The sequence below is a fragment of the Eleutherodactylus coqui genome, chromosome 5, assembly GCF_035609145.1.
Source record: "Eleutherodactylus coqui strain aEleCoq1 chromosome 5, aEleCoq1.hap1, whole genome shotgun sequence".
Classification (NCBI taxonomy): domain Eukaryota; kingdom Metazoa; phylum Chordata; class Amphibia; order Anura; family Eleutherodactylidae; genus Eleutherodactylus; species Eleutherodactylus coqui.
Window position 1 is genome coordinate 95,320,334 of NC_089841.1, and position 19,856 is coordinate 95,340,189.

The 19,856-nt window shown below is 42.0% G+C and overlaps 1 protein-coding gene across 6 annotated transcripts in view; it reads right to left on the reverse strand.

Annotated features, from left to right (window-relative positions):
- Window positions 1-1,166: 1,166 nt before the first annotated feature.
- The window catches only part of ARHGEF28 (Rho guanine nucleotide exchange factor 28), a 205,320-nt gene continuing 186,630 nt past the window's right edge, over window positions 1,167-19,856 (reverse strand). For all 6 annotated transcript variants that reach the window (XM_066602904.1, XM_066602905.1, XM_066602906.1 and 3 more), the window contains 8 exons: window positions 18,755-18,937; window positions 18,503-18,637; window positions 17,219-17,316; window positions 12,659-12,697; window positions 12,238-12,285; window positions 9,385-9,855; window positions 7,016-7,271; window positions 1,167-2,870 (listed from right to left, as the gene is read on the reverse strand). In XM_066602904.1, coding sequence (XP_066459001.1) covers window positions 2,698-2,870; window positions 7,016-7,271; window positions 9,385-9,855; window positions 12,238-12,285; window positions 12,659-12,697; window positions 17,219-17,316; window positions 18,503-18,637; window positions 18,755-18,937 — 1,403 coding nt within the window. In that variant the 3' untranslated portion in view covers window positions 1,167-2,697. The remainder of the gene's footprint in view (window positions 2,871-7,015; window positions 7,272-9,384; window positions 9,856-12,237; window positions 12,286-12,658; window positions 12,698-17,218; window positions 17,317-18,502; window positions 18,638-18,754; window positions 18,938-19,856) is intronic.

Here is a 19,856-nt window from a genome sequence, read left to right on the forward strand (position 1 = left end):
GGACCCCCTTATCTGCACATGTTCTTGTATTCATTAGTGCTGTTCTTCTTTCGCCCTATGTGCAATATCACCCCTATTGTACATTCAGCAGATTGCCCGATAGTAAATGGCTTTAGTGTTGTTCCAGACTGAAAGAGAAGAAATCAGACTTTCCAACCCAATTACTCTCACATTTTCATGGGCCGTGTGCGTTCTGTATAAAAGACTCCCGTATTAGCAGCTGACAAGTGATCGCTGGACAGTGTTAGCCGAACCTTTTAAACACAGAAAACTTGAGTGAACGGCTTGTTTTAGAGCCAGGTGTTCACTGAAATCTAATCTTCACCATGAAAAAGAACAGATGTGCGTCTTCCATCTTCACGCTGCTCATGTTTTCGCATACAGCACTAATACGGTATGTCCTTGCAGGGGATTTCTCCTTTTTGAAAACCATTTTCTAAAGACTAAAGATGTAAAAAAACATAAATAAATAAACTTTGTAATATACGCACACTACCAATTCTTGCCCATTCTTGGGCTGCTGGCCCTCCTTGGCAATGCAGCATCATGACATGCCATAAGAGTGAGTAGAGGCCGGCTGGCGCGGTCGCTTGGTGTTTTACGAGGAGTGGTGGGGGAACAAAGAGAGCGGCAGTGATAAAACAGGCGAAAATCTGGAAGGGGAGTGCGTTGTTATAAAAACATTTTGAAAACCCCAGTAAAAAGTTTTCTTCCAATTAAAGGGGTTGTCCAGGATTAGAAAAACATGACTGCTCTGTTCCAGAAACAGCGTCATACCAATCTATGCGTTGTGTCTGCTATTGCAGCTGAGCCCATTTGAAGTGAATAGGGGCCACACACAACCCATGGACACAAGTGGCACTGTTTATAGAAGAAAGCAAGCCATGTTTTTCAAGTCTTGAACAACCCCTTTAAGGAGTATGTTACATATACTAGTCTGGAATGGAACTGTGAACCAAATTAAAGGGGTTTTCCATGGAAAATACTATTGATGACTGTCACTTGGGACCCTGACCGATCAGCTGAGCGGGCGCATGCTGTCAGCGCTGTAAATACACAGAGGTCGGAACGGAAGCAGGGCAAGTCTCAGCGCCAACTTCTGTGTAGTGGCCGGCGTTTGTAACTGCAGGCACAGCTCATGTTGATTTCAATCAGAGCCGTGCCTGCAGTTACAAGCGACGGCCACTACACGGAGGTCGGCACGGAGACTTCCACTCTAACCTCTCTGTATTTGCAGCATTGGCACCTTGCGCCTGCTCAGCTGATCATCCTGAGTGACAGACCCCAGCCGATCAACTATTAATGACCTACCCTGAGGGTAGATCATCAGTAGTATTTTCCATTGAAAACCCCTTTAACGATAATCTACAATATTGAACATTTCCTGAGACACCGCCATGTAGTGCAGTCATAGACAATGACAAAGTATAGGCTGACCGGGAACCTGGGAAAGGACTAGTAACATTGACAAGACCAAACAAACAGCGGACCTGCATATGAAAACAAGTGCAGAAAAAAGTAGAGCAGTCCTCTACATTTCCAATTTCCTTTACAAATATTTGGGTCTGATTAGTCGGTATAGACAATAGCTCCATCTTTTGCCTGTAGTAGTTCTATAAATGAGGCCAAATATGCCTCATGAGAAATTCCAGAGAACTGACGGACTGGAGGAGACTGTACATTTGAGATGAGTCAGTTGACAGCCATCAGCTTTTAATGAAGCCGCCATAACGTATAGTTCAGCCAAGCATGCATGTTGTTTCAATGGAGCAGGAAAAGTAGGAGTAGCTGCCAGACAGCTCTAGCGCTGCTCATCTCCTGGGGGAACAAGAGAAGTGAATTCCATCCTGTGAGGGTCTTTCAGGCCCAAAAGACATTAGTTTGTCTGTAGATGAAATATATTCTAACTATGGCCAGACTGGGGGTTATTATAGGATGGAAGGTTACCATGTGCGTCACTTTATAAACTCCTATTGCAACACCCCCCCCCCCCCCAGAAAAAAACTTAACTTTTTTACTGTATCCCTCTGCACAGAACAAAGCACTCTACTATAGTCTATAGAGTAGGAAAACAAACTGCATAATATGTTGCATTCACTGACACGATGGATATTTGGCATGTTTAACTGATTGTATATATATTGTGTGGTGCATCACTTGGAAAAGTGCCATCAATTGTCATTTTCTACATATACAATAAAAAAAACAATACAATAACTTAGCGGTTTTCCACAAGAAAAAAAAACAAGCTGACCCTTTAACGACTAAAGGGTACTTACGAATAAGTTCTGCAGTGTTAGATTCATTACACAATCTGGTTGTAAGTGCAATGAATAATCCATAAGAGTCTTCTGGAAACACTATATTCTGGATATATTGTACTCTAGCATCAAATTGAGGAAACAGAAAACAGGACATCTCTCTTTGCAGCAGTGAAATAAGCAAGGAGTCATTCAGACATTAGTAGTTGACCGCAGAGCTTGTTGCACTGGTGTTCTTTCAGTCATTGCTCAACCATCCTGACAACAGATATCACAAAAATGGATATTTACATCCACATGTAACGCTCTCGGCTATTGCCAATCAATGGCAAATGATATACTTAAAGGGATTTACATTTACAAGGTTTGCAATCTCATTTTAGAGATAATGGATTGCTGGTTCTACCAGCAAATGGAATTCTGGCCTGCTCCACAGTCAGAGGTAAACTATAGTCTCTTCCACAAGTCCATTTTCTACACATGCCGGGGGGTCTGCATGGAGTGCATTTACGGTTTCTGAGGTCTGCGACTGAAGGGTCCCTGTGCTTGTATTATGTCCTGCCGACGTCAGTAGTGTTCCACAGTAGATTACATGAGCCGCGTTGATATCTGAAACATAAGAAAACACTGAAGTACAGAATGTAAATATATTATGCCGTGTAGAGTAAAGAATATAAATGAAAAGGCTTGGCCAGGATTAAGATCTACTTTTCCCCCCAGAAACAGTGCCACTGATGTCCACAGGTTGTGTTTGGTATTGCACCTCATGCATTTGAATGGGGTGAGCTAGAGTACCAGCTACACCCCATGTACAGTATGTAATCCTGGACAATTCGGCTAATGTAGAAACAGTCATAATAAAATAATGTATTGTTTACTGCTATAATCACATACAGGATCTAATGAGCCTTCTTAATTTCATTTTGGCTAAAGTACATTTCGACCTAGCCTATACAGAACAAATTAGTTGATACAATCCAACTTAATCCCTATGATACTATATAGACCAAATGGGGCATTGAGAGTCCTGCAAGGTGCTTCTATAAGGAAGAAGTCCTTTTGTCTTACTTCTGCTTTCAGTTATGCTGTAGTTGCATTCACAAATACATATCTATTGGCTACATATCTTCGGAGTAGGTATGTACACAAGTGGACTGCTGTTCCCTCGTAGAAAAGCATGAAGGGATAAAGAGGAAGTCAATAAAGATTTTCCAGCAACCTCAACAAACACGCCAACATGTAGAGTTATTAAATAAAAGCTCTATACTCCCAACACTTTACCCTGGATTATAGCCTGTAGACAGTACAGTAACCGTGTGGATCTTCAATACACAGGAGTGAACATTTTGAAAAGTTCAGTTTGGATGGATCGACAAATTTGAGAAAATCTTTTTGATTTGGACTAGAGGTGGGAAGGCCTGGAAGAAAAATGGAAAAATGGGGGGGGGGGTTTGCCATACCCATTTTTTATGTTATATAGTTTGAATACCATATCATAGATATATTATTTATTATTGAAAAAGAAAATATTCTAAGCACATTTTCTCCCCTAATTTTTCCTGAAAACAATGGCTTTGGGGGGGGGGAAAAAAAACAACAAACATTTTTTTCCTCTATGCCTTCCCATCTCTAGTTTGGACTGAATTAGTTTAGGAAGAACTGGAACTTCCAGAGGAGATGGAGGAAGAAGCCTGGTGGCTCAGTGGTCAGCACTGTTACCTTGCAGCACTGGAGTTTTTTTTTAACCACATTTACTATATATGGTATAAACGCCACAATATCTTTTTTCTGCAGGTCGACACAATCAGGACAATATGAAAATGATATTACACATACCCACTTTTTCCACTTTTGGACAAAAAAAAACTTTTTGGGAAAATAATTTGTTTTGGGTCTTTGAGTGCAGCAATGCCAATGACTTTTATTGTTTTGTGGAAGTAGCTGTAGTTTTTATTGGTACTATTTTGGGGTACATATGCTTTTTTTCTCATTTTGTCTTACCAAATAAAGCTTAAAAAGTGTGTTTAAAAAAGTCATTTAGGCTCTGTTTCTCTCCTCTATTTTTTCTTTAATAGTATTTGCCATGTGGGAAAAAAAGTGTTTAATTTCTTGTACAGGTGGTTATGGATACTAAACATGTATTTGTGATTTTTTTTTTCCCAACGTTTTCAAAAAGGTTTTTATTACTACATCTTTTTAACCTTTTTCTATGTCCCTGTAGGGAACTTGAACCTACAATTGCTTAGGTAAAATATACTGCACTACTTCTGTACTGCGGTGTATTGTCACTTATCTCTGCTAACAGCAGCCATGGGAGAACCGGACTCTCTGCGGTTAGACAGCGAAGCAGCTCAGGTGATGTCATTTGCTAAATAAGACATGTCAGGAGAGCCAACTAGTCCTCTTGGCGGTTTTCTAATATTATTTAATCACCTCCATCATTTGCCTGGGTCAATAAAAAATAAGGATCTGCAGCAGGCAAATATTCTAGATTTCTACAATGGGAGTTTGTGAACAAATTAACTTAGAATATTCTTATTATTCAAAACATGCAGCTCATGAGCACCTAGATGGGAAATTAAACTTGACCCGGCGATGAAATGTTATATGTGACTGACAACTCCGGGAAGCAGAACTATGAGAAGACACACTGGGGACATAAAGAGGTGAGAGAACGTGGCCGCCTTGGAAGTGATCCAGTGAACAATCCTCAAGTGCGAAATCCAGTCTTCTACTAAGAATCCAGTGAAGATGTTTCTGAGCACTAATTACTATAACAGCAGCTGGAAAGAGACAAAATTATATCCTGACTGAGCACGCCTGTGCCTATGGGGAAATGTAGCCGTTAGCGCAAAATTCTACTTATATTGTCTCCAGATAGCCGATAAATCTCAATGGTTGAGTGCCACGCATATACGTGGTCAACTCCCTACTTGGTCTCCTTCTATACGTCACTGCCATCGGACACCGGGAAGTAATACTTATGTTGTACATCCATACATATGTAAGCTGGAGAATAAGAAGTGTACACAAAGTCTTAAGGATTAGCCCTAATCCAAGTAGGAGGCAGTCTTCCCTCCAGTGCGAGGAAAGGGATATCACTTTCTAACTTTGGACCATTACTTGGAGAAATGCACTATGCAGACTGCATGCTGTGAGGACAGAGGAGCTCCGAGCACTACTGTTTAAAAAAGTTAGTCATTTTAGAGTACTTGACACCACAAAAAGAAGAGTGGGCCTTTCAGACTCAACAGAACTAATCAGCAGCCCTTAACCCCCTGAAGACATGGCCATTTTTGTTCTTTCCTCCCCACTCTCAAAAGATCATAAAAGGTAATTCCAGAGAAAATGCATTATTCCATCCCTGCCCTGCCCACCCAATTGCCTGTCACACTCTGGAGGTCTCCTCTGTGTATTTTTGCCATTTCCCTGCACTGCAGCCCCCTGCCTGATGCTTGTTAGCCACTAACTTGAGTGTGAGGTTTGTTATTTTCGGTTTCACATCTATCCATCAGCACAGCAATAGCTAAGACACTACCATTTTTGCCTGCTGGGGGTACATTTTAATTATCACTACCTTCCCCTAAATAAGCTACAAACCATAAGTATACAGTCAGGAAGATGAGCTGTGATCTCCTCTAATATAACCGTGTGACAGGAGCTGTGTGATCATCAGAAGTAACTGTGATAGGAGTGTCTGTGTCCCGCTGCAGGCAGTTTCAGTGGTAAGTGTATGTAATAGCATCACACAGAGAATCAAACTAGAAATTAAATAATATTTATTTCTTGTAATTAAAAAAAAAAGTTAGTTCTTTTTTTAGTCCCCTAAGGGACTTAAAACGTGTGATTATTTGATCACTTCTACAGTACACTGCAATCCTTCAGCATTGTAGTCTATTGCATTTCTGCAGGCATTCTATTAAGATGTGCTACAAGCATGTCTTCATGAGCAGAAATACATGGCAGCCCTGAGTGCCTTAACAGGGCCCCAGGCTGCCATGACACCTGAACAGCTTCCAGTGATCTTATCGTGGATGGGGCCATTTAAATGCCACTGTCAGAATTGACAAAGGCATTTAACTAGTTAACAGCCATGATCAGAGACGCCTCCGGTCGCGGTTTTTACACCTCGGTGTTGGAAGGGAAAGACAGTTGACACCAGGTAGGTATGGAGCGGGCTCAGCTCTTGGACCTGCTCCATACAAATCCCACACACATCTGCCATTTATGTATGGCAGATATCTACAAGAGATTAAACATCTACATATCTGAAGACTTTGCCCATTCTGCCTCACTTCCTAGGTGGCACTAACTGGGAGTGCACTAGAGAAGAAGCTTTGCAGACCAAGAGCTACTTTTATGCAGAATGACCAATAATAGCGTATTCAAGAAGCCAGTACCCATTACACACAAAATGTCTCTGTGGATACCTCTCTGGGTTCACAACTGTATTTGGGTTTCTGCTTTACTGTTTGATCGTGGGAACAAACAAAAATAAAGAAAAAAAACAGAAAGCCAAATCCATCCTTGGACCAAATGGACTCCAATGACTACCAATGACTATAATGGGGTCTACCTGACTTACATCCTGCTCTCCCGAATTTTACATGACAAACCCGCGCAGCTTGCTATTCTGTGTTCGAACCCCCGAGCATAGCCTCTGACACTAATGTCAACAGAGCCTTATATAAAAAAAAAAATATATATACACTATATAAAAAAAGCCAAGTACTGAAAATGTGTTTCTTCCTTACCATTATTACAGGTATCTTTATTGATATGGCGGGAGGAATTCTCAAGCCTCTGCTGTCGGGAAATTAAGGAGCTCCAAGGTTGACTTGAGATGTCCACAGGGCTGTTCTCAGAAGTCTCTGCTAAGTCCAAGGTATTATCCACATGTGGATGTGAGTCTGGGAGTGCAGTAATGCTGCTGAGCGACATCTGAGCCAGAGCGTTAATATAGTTGGAGTCTTCATTTTGTAAACTGTCATGCTGGGAGTTTCTTACACCCTGTTATATGAAGGAAAATCCGAGCGTGAGTTCAGCCGTGTTGTTTACAGGAACCAGAGAGGACTTAGCGCGTCTATTCATTTTTCTTAACACGTTTTCTCATAACCTCTGTCCTTACTTTATTAAACTTGTAATTTCGGTTTTTCCTGAGATGTGTTAATGTAAAGAAATTACTTTTCATTTAGTTGGGGGAAATGCTTCACACCCCCTTTAGCGTGCTCACTCGCTGGGCTTAGCAATCTCGCCATAAAGTTAAATAATGACATCTAACCATGGTGCCCTTTTGAAGTCCAGGGGTATTTATATTGTCAGACGTCTCACAACACACCTTACAACAAATGTGGAGATGAGATTTCTCACTAGGAGAAAACCCAGAAACTGTTCACTGCATTGAACGGAGCAAAGTGTTCAGCTACATACTGACCGCTAGTAACTCTCATACAGTTGTAATCAGTCATTCAACTCCCGCTGCAAATTGGGTTTATTTACCTCATTTACAAACTTTCAGCAAACAGGAACTATTTAAATAGCTGAATGCATCTAATTTAATAAGCGGTTTCCACAAGTTCAACACAAACTGACACTTTTGTAGGCAAAAGTTTATTTTGTCAAGTTTCTAATTAAAGTTATAAACTTTGGATGTAGCATTAACCCTTTCCAATCCACTGTCTGACGTCTGAAGACATTATGATTTAAGGCTGTACAGCTCCGATGTTGGAAGACGTCCGTCGGGGTTCTCTTACTGTATATTGCCAGCCTCTCTGCTGTCGGAGCCTATCCAACGTGTCACCTCATGCAGTATTGGCTTTAGCCAGCAGATAGCGCCGTTGTATAACGGCTAAAAAAGAGTAAGCCCCTTAGGAAAACCAGCATACAAATTGGATGGGAAAGGGTTAAGGGGTCCTTTTTGCCACTGGGCAGTACAATAACTTGTGAGTGTCTTTACCCCACACATCTGTTTGACTCACTTATTTCTTGTTGCATAGTATATAATGGTCATATAGGGGTCCTTTTAGAAAAATGGTCTGCAAGATGCATAGGACTAATGAGGGCTTGCCCTTATGCCCTGCCCTTGCCCTTATGCCCTGCTTTCTTCGTATCACCTGTTATCTATACTCCTCCATAGCTTGATAAAGAACACCATTGTCCAGAATGTCGCTACATCCTTGTCTATGTTTGAAACATTACACATCCGTTTGTATATGGAATGGATCTTAAGATCGAATGAAACAAAAAGCTTTTACGTGCCATATACTCTAAGGGTATGTAACTGTTCTTTCTTTGGAAATTTTCTACTACGTGAGATCTTGGAGGAAGTAAAGGTCTACAACCAATCGCAGTGTTCGTCTTATTCACTGGGGATTGGTGCAGTTTATTTATTTTCTGTACTGAAAGGTGGGATCTTCCATAAATTTTTTTAATAAGGGGATCTCTAAAAAATAATGTACACAATGCAACAGTCTGTTTTACAATAGAATACCAATGCCTAAATAAGTTACGGATAATAAGTGAGAGGCCTTTGGCTTGGGTTGGGAGGGGGTAACGTCTCTCCTTAGGGAGAGCACATTACATGCCTCTCAATAGCCAAGCCAGGATCCTACTGCACACTGATGAGAAGCAAAAGCCCCAAAACAGCTGTCTGTGTATGGATTCTGGCTTGGTTTTCAATTCCCAATCATTGTTCTACAGACCTGTATAAAAGGAAAAGCATTGACTTGCAGAAATGCTGCCATCCACTAGGTGGCGCTGCAGAGGTATTGTTCCATCTCCCTTATTTGCATATTACCCAGAGGAGCATGAATGGCCTTATAAGTTTCCTCGCTCACGCCTGTGTGAGAGTGGCCTAAGGGTTTCTTATAAAGAGGGGTCAAATACATATGCACTCTCAGACTTTTCAGCTTTTAAAACACTGAATTTTTGTTTTTCTTTCTAATGAAACTAGTCGGACTATTTTGTCAGTTTCATTACAAAGTTTAAATCAAAATCCTGACTGATCCTATTAGAGAGCAACTGATCATTATTTTTTGATTTTATGATTTTAACTCTGAAGAGGGATTTGGGGGTTAATGTCCCTGTAACACACACGGGGGCCTAGAACATGATGACTGCCTACCTGTGATTTGGTGCGTGGGATCAGTACTGGCATGCTGTTCTGCCGCGTGTGACTGAGGAGTTTGTGTTTCAGACAGAGTTGCTGCCTCTTGCTCTCCACCATCCTGTGGCCCTCGTTGAGCCGTTCCACGTCCTGCTGGTACTCCTGCAGCTTGTGCCCCAGTTCCTCCCTTTCCTCCTCCAGTATGTGCTCCTGATACTGGCACGCTCGCTGCCGCTCCTGCAGCAGGTTCTCCATCTCCTCGTACTCCCGATCTTTCTGCTGACACTCTCGCTCCCAGCGCTGCTTCTCCTGCTGAAGATGGTGCTGAAGTTTCTCCAAGTTGGTCATCTCTCCGCGGTGTCTGTCTAGGTGGCGGCTATGTTCTTGCAGGAGGGCCCCACGGAGCGCTAACCCCTTGCTGCCTTGCTCGTGGTCCTGTAGTAGTGCTTTATTCAGTTCTATTTGGGTGTCCTGCAGAGTTACGATAGCCTGGCAAAGAAATAACATACAACATGTTTATAGGTGGGAAATCTCTGGCAGGAAGGGATTTTTTTTTTTTTAAATCAGCAATCGTGGAAAAAAGTTTATATTTTTTTTTGCTTTTCTTAAAGTATTTTGGCAGTGCAATGCAATTTAAAATTAAGTACAATATTTGTACTTGTATAAGCAGCCAGCCTTAAAGGGGTACACCAGTAAGAGAAAGTTATCCCCTATTCACAGGACAGGGGATAACTAGATGTTCAGTCGGGCCACAGTCACCAGAACAGGGATCCTGTGTCCTTCTGGGAGACTGGCAAACCCCCAGTGGAGTGGGAATTAGGTCATTTTACCAGAATACCCCTTTAACCCTTTTCAATCCAATTTTGGATTCAGGGTTTCCTAAAAGGCTTTCTCTTTTTGCTGTTATATTACGGCCCCATCTGCTGGCTAAAGCCAATGTGTGTGCGCCAGAGAGGCTCCCGACAGCAGAGTAGCTGGAAATAGACGGTAAGAATACCCTGTCGGACGTCTTCTGACATTGGAGCTGTACAAGCTACAATCAGAATGTAGGAAGACGTCAGAAAGTGGATTGGAAAGGGTTAATACTCTTGAATGCATACCAACATATGCAGGACCGAATGAGGCCAAAAGGACACTATGTGGTAAATAGAGCCCATGGATGTGTTAGGAGTGTATTATCCCTGAGCTGTAGATTTTCCAGTAGTCTCAAAATGTATGATGGCTAAACTGTAACCCAGCTTTCCCACTGTGTGAGTCAGCACTGAGTAGTGGGACAGCTCCTGGGAATGGTGTGTTGGGCTGATTGCTTTCCTACCGCTAAGAACAGGCTCACACCATCGTATTTGCATTGCATTTCAAGCGCACAGTCTACGCAGAAAATAGAGTCAATGAAAGTACATTGATTTTCATTCTTCCATTCACAATTACGTATAGTTATTGCATATATTACGCATGTAAAAAAAAAACGCAGTATGTTCTATTTTACAGTGCATTAGGGGTGCAAGAGCCCTATTGTTCTCGATGGGAGCATTCGAAACGCAGGGCATACGCAATTACATTGCATATGTGCAGCATTTCTTTTATGCATGTTTCAAGGAGACATGAGAAGGAAATATTAAAATAAAACAAGAAACCCGGAAGCCAGTTCAGGACAGTGTGTATAAAATACGCTGTGCATGCACGAGCAAAAACATGACCATACGCGGTTTCATACACAAGTAAAACACTGTGATTTTTCACAGAGTGTGACCCTATGGTCGTGTAAGCCAGGCCTAAGGCTAAATTCACTTTTGCGTCAGAGACTCTGCTTTGGGCCGCCAGCACAGATCCGTCCAAATATCCCACAACGGAAGCCGGATGGACCCAATTATAATCAATGTGGGTCTTTCGGGCACTATTCGTTGTGTCTATTGTAGAAAAGCAGAACAAGCTCATTGCAGATGTGAACATACGGCAGCCTAACTTGGTCAGACTGGTGGTCTGACAAAGTGTTAAAAGGAATGGATCTTTATTTTTTTTTTACTAATTAAAACCATAAAGTGAAATATTCACGATTTTTCTAATCTGTTTTCATTTCCTGATTGCAGATTTTTTTATTCTATTGACTGTACAGGAATATGGGGCCGCCCATCGTGCGTTAGCTGCTTTACGGAGGATCTCATGGGCTATTCGCGCAATATATAGGAAGGGGCCCATAGACTTCCATGGGAGACTGTTTGAGGCACGTTCTGTGACCTGTGCAGAGGTTATTGTGCAAGGAGGGGGAGGAGGTGAGCTGTGACTATCACATATTATGACAGGTGGACCCTGTGTAATTTATATACTGGTGTTAGCTCTCTTTGTAATCTGGCCTGTGATAATGGGATGACTGCTGAAAAGTTTTCTCCGCAGAACAGAAAGCGTGAGACTATTACTAGGCTTAATGATCAGTGCGAATAAACGCTGAATATTAAGATTTTTTTTTAAATACAAATACTGACATTTACAATGTAAAAAGGAAAAAAAAATTAAATGTTCAACACAAAAGCTTGATTTATACAATAGGTCATTTTCTGATGACACATTCCCTTTAAGAAATTGCCACTGCTGCACACAGGGATGAAGGGAAAGTGGCTTTAAGTAATTGTATAACAAAAATAAACTACCTATTGCAAAAAAAAGGCATTCCATATAATAGTCACCTACTGCTTGTAAATATATGGGAAAAAAACTATGAAAGTGTCTCTTTAATTAAAAAGTCATCCTGGCCATCATCTAGCACCTTTACTTTCTGCCAGCGTCCATATGTGTAAATACTCTCCAAAATCTAACACTTCCTAAGCCAAACTCTTCCGGTTAATATTCTATGTAATTACTACACTTCATACACACCTGCATACTGTACAAGAGGCGGGTCAGGTTTTGGACTGCCTGCAAAACCTAAGGGAGGAGAGATGAAAGAATTATTTCAGTGCACTTTTCTATGGATGACCCAATACACAAATGTAGGCAAAATAGTCTCCCTATCAGCTGGATCACTAAGGGCTTAAAGGGAACCTGTCACATTGAAAATACAATCCATTCTGCATCATGTTATAGAGCAGAGGGAGCTGAGCGGATTGACAGAGTTTTATGGGGAAAGATTCTGTATAACTTGTATTTTATTCAATTCCCACTTATTTTGGGCTTAGGAGTCCTGTGGGCGGTCCCATCAGCGGCTGTAGAACATGATATCCTGTTCCAGCTGATAGATTCCCTTTATTGAGCTGCTGCTATACCAAATTCTATACAAAGATTGTGCTGTTGATATTACCTCCGCCTGCTTGTATCCTGAGGAGTTTTCAAATTCAACCTGAAATGGCATAAAAACATTAGTAGATTATGAAAAGGATTTCTGTGAGAAAAACTAATAACCAGGCATCAGTCCTCATTACTTACGGGAATCTGTAAGCACATTTTATGGCCCTTTTACACGGGACCATTATTATTCGGAATCCATCAGATTCCCGCAGGAATACAAATGAAATCGTCCCGTGTAAATGTATGCAGCGAGCGGACAAGAATGGTTCAATCAGTGCTTGCAGAAAACTGAATGATGCGCCATTAGGTGTAAACAGCAGTCAGTCACTTCTGAATGGCTGTCTGCTAACTGTGAATGTCTGACATCACTGCGTGTCTGATCTCACTACATGTTTGCTGTAAACCCTAGCTTCAGAGGACCGATACATGCAGAAACTAATGCACAGATGCACTGCAGAGGAGCCATAAATGCTGCTCCATGAGCCACAGGCAATACTGGTTAAATGGGAAATAATGGTTAGGCTGGGTTCACACGAGGGGAATTTCCGTGCGGAAATTCTGCCGGCAAAAGTGTATGAGATTTGCAAAAATCTCGTCTACATGCTGCGGACAAGCCTTTGCAACCAAGCTGCTCTGAAACAGACATGCCATGCTGAATTCAAAGCCGCAATGTGTCAATTCTATCGTCGTTTCTCACTGCGGGTTTTGAAGCTGTCTTTCTGCTGTGGAAATGTCGCGGAATTTCCGTACGGTCCCGCTGCGGTCATTCTGCAACAGTTCTGCCGGATTTATGCCCTGTCTGACCGCAGCCTTAAGCGCCATTCACATCTGTGTCGGACGCTTGGTTTAGAGAGCCTCCACCACAGATCCGGCATGCAATGCTGGGTGAAAAAGCCATGCGGGTAAAAATGCCAGACAGGAACAGGAACCGAATGGACCCCAATAGTCAATAAGGTCAGTTTGGCCCAGTTTGGTTCCATTATGAGATAGATCTGTTCATCCAGGGGATTCCGTTCTCCTGCTCCAGCAACAGAGAAAGAAAACGGAATCCAAGCGCATATATAAATTAGCTGTACCCTAGCCCCACCTTGTGGCTACAAATATTATAGCAGCAGTTTTTTTGTTTTTTAAAGGTTTGTGAATCTTAACCACACACATATCTATCTATCTATCTATCTATCTATGTGTGTGAGAGAGAAAGTGTGTTTGTTTGCTCGTTGTAGGCTCCTACATGCTTTTTGTTTAACTGTATTTTTATCACAGCTTGTAAATTTTTACAAAGCTCCAAAAAGAAAAAGCAAAACAAAATGGGAAACAAACTGGATGAGAGCGTGAGATGCAAACAAATCAGGCACACTGTGGTGAAACATTACCCAAAAACACAATCATGGCATTCGAAACAATCGGGGCAGAGAGACAGAACAACAGAACACGAGACAAAGAGGAAGAAAGCGACAAACATTCTAATATGATGAGTAATCCAAAAAGTATCCCACAAATCACTGATTTCCATAAACCGATCATCTTTGTTGAGATTGAGTGCAGCGTGGTATTTCAGACTTCTGATATCCTTAAAGGGAGGAGAGGTTTGTTTCCAGCAACGTGCAATCAGGCAACGCGCCGCGGTTAGAATACGGAGACGGAGCCTGGTGGGAACTTTCTTTATTGGAAAGACAAAAAGGTCAAGCAAATAAGCTTTTGGGCCTAAAGGCATGTCCAATCTAAAAAGTTGGCATATAAGCAAGCAAATCCCCTCCCCAGAAGGGGGTTATAATGGGGCAATCCCGATATATATCAGAAGGAGAGCCCTGTGTTGCTCTAAATCTCCAGCAATTAGGCGGAATAGTCAGGTTAAACTTCTGCAACAATGCTGGGGTGTGATATCAAAGGCACGGGGATCAATTACCGATCCTCTTTATTGGTGATAGAGGTTTTGGCAGCCCTTTCTTAAATTAGTCCCCAAAGTTCGTCAGGGAGAGTTTCTCAAAAAGATTCTCACTTTACCATACAGGAATGTAGAACCAACTGGTCAGATAGGGGTATACAGAGTATTGTGTATATAGCAGAGATCAGGCGCCGGCTGGACAAGCTGGTTCAAGAAAGCCTTTCATACGGTGTTGGAGTTGCAACCTTAAGACGCTTTAAGAAGTGAAAGTGCCTTATCTGAGCGTAATGATACATACTGTAGGGCGGGAGCTGGGGTGTATCTTGTAACTCCCCAGAGGAGCATTAGGATCTGGTGCCGTAATCAATAAGGTCAGCAAATAAGAATAGGTTTACTACAACCATGGGGCAGTCCTAGTTGAAGTTAAGCTATCGGGGAGTGCAGGGTGAAATAAAGGACGTAATAGAGGATTCAGGAAAAGAAAGATTAACCCCTTAAAGGGGTTGTCCCGCGCCGAAACGGGTTGTTTTTTTTTCAACCCCCCCCCCCCCGTTCGGCGCGAGACAACCCCGATGCAGGGAAGTAAAGAAAGTTTACCGGAGCGCTTACCTTAATCCCCGCGCTCCGGTGACTTCAATACTTACCGCTGAAGATGGCCGCCGGGATCCTCTGTCTTCGTGGACCGCAGCTCTTCTGTGCGGTCCACTGCCAATTCCAGCCTCCTGATTGGCTGGAATCGGCACGTGACGGGGCGGAGCTACACGGAGCCGCTCTCTGGCACGAGCGGCTCCATAGAAGACTGCTGAAGACCCGGACTGCGCAAGCGCGGCTAATTTGGCCATCGGAGGCCAAAAATTAGTCGGCACCATGGAGACGAGGACGCTAGCAACGGAGCAGGTAAGTATAAAACTTTTTATAACTTCTGTATGGCTCATAATTAATGCACAATGTACATTACAAAGTGCATTATTATGGCCATACAGAAGTGTATAGACCCACTTGCTGCCTCGGGACAACCCCTTTAAGGACGCAACGATGTTTGGGGGATTTTTTATCTCAACTTTTCAAAAGCCAAAACTTTTATTTTTCCTTCGATGCGGCCTTATAGCAGCTTGTTTTTTTGCGTGGCGAGCTGTAGTTTTTATCGGTGCCATTTTTGGGTACATAGACTATATTGTAAAACTTTTATTAAATATTTTTATGATAGCAGGGAGAAAAAACATATCAATGCGGCCATTGTTTTTTGCAGGATTTTTTACAGTGTTAATTATGCAGCATAAATGACACAATCCATTTTTTCTGCGGGACGGTACGATTACAACGATACCAAAATTCTGTTAATTTTTTTTTGGGGGGGGGGGGGGGAGGGGGGAGGGGGTTCCACTTTTCCACAATAAAAACCCTCTTTTTGGAAATTATATTTTTTTCTAAATCACTGCATTCAAAGTCCTGTAACTTTTTTATATTTCCATGAATGGAGCTCTGTGAGGGCTTATTTTTTGCATGACAAGCTGTAGTTTTTATGGGTATGGGATACATACAGCTTTTTGTATGCTTTTTGCCGTGCAGGATAAAAAGTGTGTTCAATTTGTTGTGTGAGTCGTTACGGATACGACAATACAAAATATGCATGATTTTTCTTACATTTTTTATGCTAATAGGGAAAATAAAGCACAAAAAAGCTTTTTTTTTTTTTTTTAAACACAATTTTTGTATATATGGGTAGAAAGTTCTATTATGTAGTGTAGAAAAAGCGCGGGTCAAATTAATCCCCAAATATAAAAGGGAGTTAGTGCTTCAGTGATATGGATGATTAGATTTCAATTGTGCCAACAAGCTACCATGCAAATGTAAGGCGATCACTTCAGTCTTTGAGGTGTTTACCTTATAACGTCCATATTTCCACAGGACATCATGTAAATTAGGTACAGAAATATGCAAATTGTGGTTTAATAGGACATCATCTGCAAATAAAGATAATTTAAACTCCTCGTCACGGACCCGCATTCCCTTAAAATTGGGATGACAGCGAAGAGCAATACAAAAAAAACTAAAACGAGGGGGGACAAGGAAAAAGCCTTGCCATATCCCATTTTTGAATTGGATCGGCCTCGAGGAAGCATAAGGTAGGCTTCTATATGCATTGATGGATTTCAGCCAAACCTGGTACACATACCCTTCATGATCCAATGTGAAATACTGTGAGGTGGGGGGATGTAAGATTTAAATTGCTTGTTGCTTATTAGCAACCAATCACAGCCTAACTCTCATTTTACTAGCTGATGATTGGTTGCTATGTGCCAATACACAGGTTTTTTTGTTTAATACAGTTTGAAAAAATGAGGCCTAAAATAAGTAGCTTTGTGAATCAGCATGGTGAATAATTTAGATGTGCGTTGGATCCAGAATGCCTCCAAAAAATGGAAACCCATCGGACAAGTCCAGCCAAAAACAAAGTAAAATGACTGCAAGAAAGTTAGACAAGTGAAAAACATGACAAAACGTAAAAATGAGTGAGAGAGAGAGCCTGGACATCAAGGGCCGCAGAGACCTCGAGCAGCATCAGGTCCGATATCAAAAAGAGAGGAAAAGAGCCAGTGCATCAAGTGCGGCAGGACTACCTGGGCAACGCCGGCTATATAAGCGGGTATGATTATACATTTTAAGTAACAAGAATGATCTAGTTACCTTATCTTCATTGAAAGTCATTTCTAGATCGCTTGGCAGTTGAGTAGAAGCGAGTTCTGTATTAAACAAATCTTCCTCTCTTACATCAGGAGATGAGGCTGTATTAGGCAAGAAAAAAACGGTTGAGGATTCCAAGAAAGCTTTTACAGTATATTCAATGACTAATTATTTGATTTAGTGATTTTATATATCAGGCACCTGAGGACATGGGAAATTGACATGGTCTTATAGTAAGTTTCCAGCGTCATGTCTACGTGTACAGAGGGGTAGAAGAGAACACATATAGATAGGATTGCACATGGTTTTGCCAGTTACAGCATAGCATATACTCAAAAAACAAAAACTGTGACCAGGTTACATACATAGTTAATATTTATATATTAATATGTAGAATGGATGATTAGATTAACAAATAGCCAAAAGACAGCATTTGTTTTATTGATCCTTGCCTAATATACATTTTTATTACTACATGAATAGATAAGCAAATATAAAAATGGAACAATACCTCTGCAGCGCCACCTATTGGAAGGCAGTATACTGCAAGTCAATATCAGACTTTTTCACCAGCCTTGTAACAATGACTGCCATTATAGGTCAAAGCTAGAAGCTTCTCCAGAAGGACAAGATGACCATACACAGACAGACTGCTTGGGGGGTTTTGCTTCTCATTAGTGTGCAATACCTTGCTGGCTTGGCCAGGTAAGGCCCCTGACGTGGGTCAGGAAGGGCATGGATTCTCCTTAGGGAGAGCATCTAGAAGGTGTGGGGAAACTTACAAGGCCCTGCATGCTCTTCTTGGAAATATACAAATGAAAGATAGACCAATGTCTCTACAGTGCCACCTAGTGGAAGGCAATGTCAGACCTTTTCACAGGCCTTGGACCAAAAACTGGGAATATAAGTAGAGATGAGTGAGCATACTCGGTTCGGGTGTTTTTGCACTCGAGCACCGCTCTTTCCGAGTAACTGACTACTCGGACAAAAAGATTCGGGGGGCGCCGGGGGTTTGCAGAGGGGAGGGAGGGAGGGGGAGAGAGAGCTCCCCCGTTCCCCACTGCTACCCCCCGATCCACCACGTCGCCCCCCCCGAATCTTTTCGTCCGAGTAGTCAGTTACTCGAAAAAGCGGTGCTCGAGTGCAAAAACACCCGAACTGAGTATGCTCGCTCATCTCTAAATATAAGCCAAAGCCAGCAGTCTCTAAATTTTATTTTGCCTCAGAGCTCCAAGACAGCAATACTAAGTATTTTATGTTGTAGCTTTTGTAGTTCGATCTACTTACAGGAACACGGAAACTCATGGCCTTCTTCCAATGGCTCACTACTGGACCAGCCCATGTGTCTGCCTGATGTCTCGCCCTCTTCTGATGACCATGGGGAATTGTCCACTTCTGTTAATGTAGTGTAGAGACTTTCCGCTTTAAAAAGATATTAAAATCAGTGATTTATTAATGCATGTACCTCAATCCATAATATCAGCTTTAAGATGATTGGGGCCACAATATAAAAAAAAAAGGGTCTTCCAAAAAGCATACCTTCTTTCAGTGCAGCCGCCAGCAGTGATGCAGCCTGTGGTACCTCTCCAGAATCAGCCTTAACTAAAAGATGTGGCTCTAGATGCAGATCGCTTCCCCCGCACATTCCTGCAAGTTCTGCAAATATGTGCAACTTATCTTCCAAGCAACTGAAAATCTGCTGGTCCTGGCAACCCAGAATTTCTGCAAAAAGATTAAAAAAAAAACAAAAAAAACAACAAAACTTTAATTCGGTTTGGCATGAGGAAAACACGGACATTGCCTCTAGATGGAAACCTTGTCAAACAGTGTCATCTGCTGCTTTAATACGTATAGATTTAATATAATGCAGCCTTAAAGTAGAACTAAACTTTTAAAAAACTTTTGATGTCATGTCAGAAGTTTTGATGGGTGGGGATGCGGGTGCTGAGAGTCCCCACCGACCGCTAAAAAGATTGGTCGAAAGTGCTTAGTTAACCATATGCCTGTTCAGCTGTCATTGTGAGTGCTGTATCGATTATAGACCTTATATGAAGTTGTAACACTTCTCTGACAGGGGTGGGAACAGCCAAACAGGCATAGCGCTAAGAGGAGCCCCTCTGCCTGGTTTAGTAATTGGTGGGTTCTCAGTACCCAGACCGCCACCAATCAAAATGTATGGCATGTTAATTCTTAAAAAGTATTGTTACCGTCTAAATCTTAGGTCTTGTACACACTCTTCACCAGATTTGTAAGGAAGAACAGTGCTGTAATGCAGTACTATTCTTCCCGTCAAAAGAACGGACACCACAACCGAACCAGACAGTTCATTGTAAGTTAGGCCGGTTGTCCAAGGGCAATGCGATATACCGCCACGAACTTCCACCGCAGGGGAGCATTATGCCACCGCGATTTTCCGCGCTAAAATGATTATAATAGGTGGATCACATCAAGCCACGATTTTTACACGCGAGCGGAAAAATCGCCACAATTTTATGCCCATGTACATCGGGCTGCACTTTCCATAGTTATCCTGTGGAAAGCATTCATTGCATTACCCATGTGCGGATTATTGCCACGGGTAACGCAGTGAAATATCGCCAGTGGACAGAAGGCCTTAAAGGGGTCCGTCGGGTGCTAGATG